At 46.6% G+C, this 7862-nt stretch overlaps 1 protein-coding gene across 2 annotated transcripts; it reads right to left on the bottom strand.

Annotated features, from left to right (window-relative positions):
- Positions 1-559: 559 nt before the first annotated feature.
- LOC124693279 lies at positions 560-3185 on the bottom strand. 2 transcript variants are annotated; one of them, XM_047226754.1, is made up of 6 exons: positions 3019-3185; positions 2462-2913; positions 2159-2348; positions 1854-2069; positions 1698-1773; positions 560-994 (listed from the first exon to the last, which is right to left on the bottom strand). In XM_047226754.1, the coding sequence occupies exons 2-6, from the start codon at positions 2581-2583 to the stop codon at positions 915-917; spliced, it is 684 nt and encodes a 227-aa protein (XP_047082710.1). In that variant the 5' UTR covers positions 2584-2913; positions 3019-3185; the 3' UTR covers positions 560-914. The 2 variants fall into 2 exon arrangements, 1 of the variants encoding a protein (XP_047082710.1); XR_006999945.1 differs by lacking the exons at positions 1854-2069; positions 2159-2348.
- Positions 3186-7862: the final 4677 nt, after the last annotated feature.

The raw sequence follows: 7862 nt of genomic DNA on the forward strand, positions 1-7862 counted from the left end.
TGTGCGGCTGTGGGGAGCTTCGTGATTCGGAAACAAAGTAGCAGGTATTAAGGCAGAAACAATGGTAATTAAGAATACCATTAAATATGTTTCAAAAAAAAGAATACCATTAAATACATGGAGGAATACATAATAAATACGCTCGGTGGACGTCAGCAGAACAGACCGGGACAGGAAGCAAAGCTGCTGGCCAGCCTGGCCCATTTATCACACGGTGTTGAAAGTAATTGCTCATGGCCACACAGGATACTGTTTGTTCATCTTCAACCTCTCGAAGCATCAGGTAAACAAGAAAACTCATGTTGTAATGAAAACTAAACTGAACGATATGCTTGAAGAAAGTGAAAATTGAGCTAGTTTTGGTTGTCATGTAAAAAATCATGAATCGTTCAAAGTTGGAGTGCTTCATATTTGGGAGGTGGAAAATTTAAAGATGGTTTCTTAGGTGTCATCCTGAACAATACTGAGGTAGGAGGTTTGCTTTTTAAAAACTAATGATTTTGCATTTGTTTCAAGAAGGGTGGATAAAAACAAAGAACAATTTGTACAGGTGATCGGGTTTGAGAGATCAATATTATTGAGCCAATAGGAAAATTTGTCACTGTACAACACAAATGTGGAGCAATGTGGGAATAGTTGTTGCAATTAAGCAACAAAGTACTTATAAAATTTGTCCTCCCAAACGGATGGTGCTGCTGCAATACTTTAGTGTTCAACATCCACTGGTTATTTCAAACCGTTTGTTCATAGGTGGCGTTAGGAAACTATTGAACTTTAATTGCTTCAATGATTTGATTTGGGATTATCTCCAAGATGTCTTGTAGATGCATGTGAACAAGGCTATGTGGATCTTGTCAGCGGCAATCTTGTGGAGTTCTATATTTTCACGAACACTTGGGGTGTATGTCAGGGGATCAACAATGCGTATTGTTTTGGTCAACATGCCCCATATGTAAAGACACCGGCATGTTTGTAGGATGACTGGACCATGGAACTGAAATGAAACAAAAAAACTCATGAGAAAGACCAGAGAGAATGTATGCTAAAGGACTAGCTATCATTGAGTATGTCATAGCAATCAGTAATCAACAATAAGCCTATTGAAAACTACACTATAATGTCACAGATGGCAGGTTCATATCTCCCCCAATTCTTCGCAAAGATTAGAACAAATAAGGGGCACCTCTACCTCAAGCTCAACAAGTCATAAAACGTTAAAAACTGCACAAAACAAACTGATAAAATAAAAGCTTTGATCCAGCTCCCGTATAGGCTTTCAAAGATGACAATGAAGTTTCATAATGTACTTGAGTTTATTGGAACCAAACTAACAAGTGCCAAGCTACACGATAAACACTAAGAAACAATTGGCACCACAGATGTGAGAGCAAATTAATCTATCAGATAAGTACTGCAACTTTTCAATCGAAAGATCAGTTAGGGCAGAGAATATTCATATGCTCCAATTATACCGTTGTGATCATATAATAACATGAATGAGATATTAATTTTTGTAGGTCATATGGAAGGGGCAACAATTTGTCTTCTAATTCAGCTAGCTGAACCGCCAGGAAACCTTTCCCCCTTTTAATACCTTCCTCGGGGTGACATGTTGATAATTAGTATATATTACAGGATTCAGTCAAATATGCGATGATGTAGAAAATGTAGGTAAAAACTGTAGATAGGATGCTCACATCTCAGAGTGGTTACTCGAAGTTTACACCGTTGAAGTGTCTTGCAATGTGAATTATGCAGATTAAAGACTCCTCCCTGTATTAGTGGAGGGTAAAAAGCAAAAAATAAGTACAGGTGTTGCTGAGGGTTTTAAATTTTTGGCATTAGATTCTCACTCGGTGAATCATGTTGACTGGATGAGGTGGGTATTTATTCTTCAAGTTGGTGCATTGAACTTGCCATGAAGAGAAAAAATTGTAGATACACATGAAAAGAGCCATATGGATCGTCTGCCATGGTCTGGTGCAATCTTTTCTTTTCAGGGCAAGATGGGAGGGGATCGAAAATGTTGATACATTTGTTGAGCAATGAGCAATGACTGGGACATGAAACTGAATAAAAGATGGTTCATAATTTACTTGTTCGGTCATATAACATGTAAAAGTTGGGCCCAAGGAAAAAACCGAGCAGTGTGTCATACCAGCCTACAGTTTGCAATGTTTTGCTTCACATTTGGAGTTGTGAAGTGAGCTTGTATTGCTGCAAGTTCCCACATTTTATCGCCAGCCAGGACGTTTGTCTGTGATAGGTGAAAAAGTGATGACCAGAACCTAATCTTCCTCTTTTCATCTAGAACAGTGCATGTAGTGTGTTTGTCGATTGACCATTTGCTGAAGTGTAGTTTCAGTTCGGCTAAGTCAGGTAGCTTTAGCAAAGCTCCAAATCCTATCTCTTGTAGTAGATAGCACTTTTATTCAAAAAATTCTGAAATGACAGAGACAACCTTCTAAATAGATGTGCCTGAAGTTGCTGATGGACAAGTTGCATTGCTGCTGTGGGCCTCGTCCAGTTCTTCTGCATCAGAATCATCATCTGGAATGTTGGCGCTGGTGTTGCACCTACCATTGTTATCTTGAAAATTCCAGATCAAGCTTGAAGAGATGCATGCCTGGTGACCAAGTATTCTGCAGCTAACACCATGGTGGTTCATATTAGTAGCTCCCAAATCCTGACACATTAAGCCATGGAACATAGAATGAGAAGAACAGCTGACAGCATAGCAATCCCCACGAGCAGGATGGTCCTGTGGTCAGCCTGAGCCTGAAGAAGAATGTCCTCTGCTTGAACACCTGGTCGGAGCTGATTAGCAGCGGCAACTGCAAAGATGTGACCCTAACGAGGTCGGATGTAGTCGACGTGGGCCTCCTCCCATTCCTAGAATCTGCATCCACCCGGCTGTGTGTACACACATTAAAATCAGATATGAAATACCATGTTTATTTGGTAAGGGTGGTGCCAATGTCCTGTACATCAAATGAAAAAAGGAGGAGAGAAACTTACTCCGTGTTAATGGCACTTGTAGAAATGCCTCATCGCCGGGGGTCTTGGCGGAGGAGGAAGAGCTCGCCATCTGCTGTTCTTGGACGAGGCGGGGCGACGAGGACGCGGACAGCTCGCTGGGTGGATTGGGTTTGATTTTGGGGATTAGCAAGCTCTAGGACAGGATCAATGGGAAAGGAGCGAGGAGGGGAAGGGGATCTGAGGAGGAAGACAACACGTCTATTTGTGATGACGTCACGGAGTGGGTCCCATGATGTTCAATACGAGGATGGAATACGAGAACAAGTAGTATCGTACGATACTGGGACAGATCGAGACAGTCCATTAGTTAGGCGGGGGACGGTGAGATTCAAGGGAGGGTCGTCGCTGGGTGCTCCACCATATTTTCGGGTATCAGTACTCCTATATTGTATGTTGGTCTGTAGTACGTGCGTGTCTTGCTCGGGAATGGTATGTGTGTGTACCAGTGTATGTACGTAAATCTCTATCAGTCCTATCACACAACCAATTAAACTGACCGTCTGAAGCACATGTGCCATGATTGATGCCTCGTATTGAACTGCCTGCTCTGACTAGAGAGAGAAAATAATCGTAATGCAGCAGTGTTTTCCTGGTGTTACTTTTTTTCCTGGTGTTACTTGCAGTGGTTTAGTTGCGGCTGATTTGGTCCCGTCGCCCGTGCCCACAAATGACAGTCTCGAGTGAATTTCAGCCTGTCCTAGGTCACGTGTACTGCTGACTACATACAATACGGTGGCTACAATACAAATACGATGGATTTGTTAATGGTGTCTGACGATCTGACTATACCAACGGTCGAAGCCTACTGTAATTCTAAGTCAGGCTCAGGCGAGACCCACGTGAAAGGCCGATCACCTTGGCGTCGATCTGGAGACGTCTGCTCTGGGCCTGGACCAGGCCAGGAATCCAACAGTGAATCGTTGAAATCCAACACAAGGAGTGCGTGTGAGTTCTTCGAAAAAAAAGGTGCTTCTGCTCGGCAACGATGGCCGCAGGAAGCCCGAGATAAGTAGATTCAGTAGTCCCCAAAGTATGTGGTTTTGGATAATTTCCCCCCCTGATCTTCTTTTTGACACAGTTAACCCCTTAAATAAATTGAACTAGTAGCTTATCTTCCCCTAACCGTGTTTTGTCATTCTGCAAATCTCACAACGGTTACTAATTTGTTTTGTGGGAGGGCCGAATTCGGATGCCGGACAACCCCTTAGGCCAACTTCGTTTGGCGGGAAAGTGTGGTGGCAAGAAACTTCTAGAACCCCGTTCTTCTTCGTATTTTTTGGGCTTGTTATTTTTCCTTTGTGTTCTCTGTGTGCTGAGACCAGCCTGGGCTCCGACCATACGCCGCTTGTTTTCGACACTGGAGAGGGTTTCCCAGTGCGCTCCAACAGATTTTTCTTCGAAACAAGCTGGTTCGAGCGCCAGGAGTTTATCCCCTTGGTCCAGCAATCTTGGGAGAGATTGTCGACTAAGGTGGGCGGTCGCGACATCATTGATTGGTGGAACTTCATGTCCTCCGGCCTTAGGCAGTTTCTTAGAGGTTGGAGTCAGAACCTTCGTACGGATTCTAAGGCTGAGAAAGCCGCACTCCTGACCAGGATCGCCGAACTTGATGTGCTGGCCGACGCCACAGGCCTAGACGAGGATGCCTGGGCCTCGAGATACCACCTAGAGGAGCAGCTGCTGCATATCTATAGAATGGAGGAGGAGCATTGGCGTCAGCGCGGCAGAGTGAGGTGGGCGTTGCAGGGGGATGCGAACACGGCCTACTTCCATGCGGTAGCCAATGGGAGAAGAAGGAAATGTAATATTGCTAGGCTGCGAACAGACGGCGGGATCATATCGGAACCTAAGCTGATCCAAAAACACGTATACGAGTTCTATAGGGACCTCCTAGGTTCCTCAGCGCCAAGGGTTTGTGGGCTGGCGCCTTCCTCCTGGGGTGAGGAAGCGCGTGTTTCTGGCGCGGAGAATAGGGACTTGGTGCGTACCTTCTCTGAATCGGAACTCGAAATCATTGTCAAGGAGATGAAAACCGACACCGCCCCGGGTCCGGATGGCTTCCCTGTGGCTTTCTTCAAGCGCTTCTGGCTTCTGGCATCAGACCAAACATGGCATCCTGCACATCCTCAATGACTTTGTGCTGGGGCGCATAGACATTTCCAGGCTGAACTTTGGCATTCTGTCGCTCATCCCGAAAGTTCCGGGGGCGGAACAAATCTCTCAGTACCGACCGATTGCCCTGATCAATGTTATCTTCAAGATCATCTCCAAGGCGTATGCCTCCAAGCTTGATCCTATCGCCCACAGAATCATCTCCCCGAACCAAACTGCCTTCATTAAGGGAAGAAATATCCTCGAGGGCCCTCTCGCTCTCTTGGAAATCATTCACGACATCCGGAAGAGGAAGCACAGCGGGGTGCTGCTCAAGCTAGACTTTGAAAAAGCGTACGACAGGGTAAACTGGGACTTCCTGGGGGAAGTTCTCCGATGCAAAGGCTTTGACGCTGGTTACGTCCACAGGATTTTGCAGCTTGTCTCCGGGGGGCAAACTGCGATATCTATTAACGGTGAGGTGGGCCCGTTTTTTAGGAATAAGAGAGGGGTTCGCCAGGGAGATCCCCTTTCTCCTTTACTCTTCAATTTTATCGGAGAAGCGCTCTGCGGGATTTTGTCCGCCGCGGCGTCGGCGAGCCACATCCATGGGTTAGTTCCCCACTTACTGCCAGGAGGTATTACCCACCTGCAATATGCCGACGACACGCTTATCCTCATCCAAGGTTCGGACGAGGATATCGCGAACCTTAAGTTCCTCCTGATGTGCTTTGAAGATATGTCCGGGCTCAAAATCAACTACCACAAAAGTGAAGTGTTCGTCCTGGGACAGCGTACCAGCGAGAGGCACAGCATTGCCAACAAGCTGAACTGCAAACTCGGCAGCTTCCCGTTTATCTACTTAGGAATGCCAATCTCAGACAGGAAGCTTACGCTTGAGCAATGGCTGTTCTCGGTCGAGGAAGCTCGCTGGGAAAATTGAGCCCTGGGTGGGTAGACTGCTGTCCTCCGGGGGGAGGCTCATCCTCTCCAACTCCTGCCTTGACAATCTGCCAATCTTTGCGATGGGTTTGTTTCTTCTGCATGATGGGATTCATGCCAGGTTTGACTCGCATAGGTCCAAGTTCTTTTGGGAAGGAGCGGGCCCTAAGAGGAAATATCACCTGGTGAACTGGCCGGCGGTCTGCCGCCCCAAGGAGGTTGGGGGCCTTGGCCTGTTAAACACCAAGAAAATGAACCTTGCTCTGCTCCTTAAGTGGATCTGGAGGTTGTATCAGGAAGTTGACACGATCTGGGCTCGAATCATCCGTGCCAAATACGTTGACGCCTCTGACTTGTTCTCGGGCTCAGGCCGCGGCGGTTCCCCCTTCTGGAAAAGTCCGCATAAAATCAAACATCTCGTTTAAAGTCGGTGCAAAACATGTGGTCGGGAATGGTATCCGCACCAATTTCGGAAGGATTGGTGGATCGGGAGGGGCCCCATCATGGATGCATTCCCTCTGCTCTTTGCCATCTGTGACAATCCTGACATCTCGGTTGCAGACGCCCTTCACCACGATGAGCTTCATATCCGCTTCCGGCGTTCCCTGGACCAGGAAGGCTTGCGCCTTTGGGGGGAGCTGCAGGGGTTACTTGCCTCGGTGTCTCTTAGTACAGACCATGACCAAGTGTCCTGGCACCTTGACCCTTCTGGTTCCTATACAGTCAAATCCATGTACGCCCAGCTATCCCGGGGCACGACGGTTGCTCATGCTAAAGACATGTGGGAAGCCAAGATCCCTCTCAAGATTAAGATCTTCTCGTGGCAGCTGGCGCTTGACAAGCTGCCGACGGGCCAACAAATCCTGACCAGACGCGGCCCGTCCAATGGCCTCTGTGCGCTCTGTGGTGCGCCGGAAGACACGAACCACATCTTCTTTGCCTGCTCTCTGGCATCGTTCTCCTGGTCGGCCTTGCGTCAGTTGCTTGGGTGCAATTGGTGCCCGGCCAATTTTGCTCAGTTTCATGCTATCCTCTCGGGTTTTTCGGGTTATCCTAGGAGGTTGCTGTGAGTGTTTTTCTTAGCTCAGTCTTGGGCTTTATGGAATGTGCGCAACAAGCTTGCGATTGAAAAGAAACTTATTTCTAACCCAGCTGACATTCTCTACAAAACCATCATTTTTTGCAGTCGTGGAGCCTAAAGGCCAAGGCAAGAGAAAAGGAGGGGCTAAGCTGGATGGCACGCGAGCTAAGGGAGCTGTACGTGCAGCTCAAGCCGCCGGTGGTATGAAGAACTAGGGCGTGGCTCGGGACGGGTCCGGAGTGCGAGATTATACCCAGGCGTGCTTGCTTCCAGGCTATCTTTTCTGGGTCTAGTCGTATGTTAGCTTTCGCTGTTTTCCCTGAACTTCATGGTGGCCAAGCTGTAAAGCCCAGCAGTGTGTAACCTTAACCTTAACCTTGTTACCGTGTGGCTTTATTAATTTAAAGTCGGGCAGTGCTGCCTGGTTTCTAAAAAAGGCTATTTGTTCAATTAATAAACTTACGGGTGAAATTGTTCCGAACGTGATAGTTTAGGTGGTTAAGCATAATGAAATGATAAGGATGTCACCTAAGCGGTGTGATTAAGTGATTTAATTTTTTATGTTATGGGCTTAAAATTTTCAGAATAATTTTTTTATTTAATTTGTCAAACACGAAATGGATATGGGTCTAAAACTTTCTTTAATTTTTGTTCTATTATTACAAACGGATATGGTGGGTGGTGGGCCAGTCTGATGCGGTAAATTTGG

This window comes from Lolium rigidum, chromosome 2, assembly GCF_022539505.1.
Source record: "Lolium rigidum isolate FL_2022 chromosome 2, APGP_CSIRO_Lrig_0.1, whole genome shotgun sequence".
Taxonomy (NCBI): Eukaryota; Viridiplantae; Streptophyta; class Magnoliopsida; order Poales; family Poaceae; genus Lolium; species Lolium rigidum.

Bases quoted from the DNA above. Each gene is read 5' to 3' on its own strand.
- LOC124693279 (XM_047226754.1), bottom strand. From the start codon at position 2,583: ATGGTAGGTGCAACACCAGCGCCAACATTCCAGATGATGATTCTGATG. The intron at 2,349-2,461 runs GTTGTCTCTGTC...ACTACACTTCAG, and splicing joins CAGGCACATCTATTTAGAAG to CAAATGGTCAATCGACAAAC. The intron at 2,070-2,158 runs GTATGACACACT...TCTTTTATTCAG, and splicing joins ACATTGCAAACTGTAGGCTG to TTTCATGTCCCAGTCATTGC.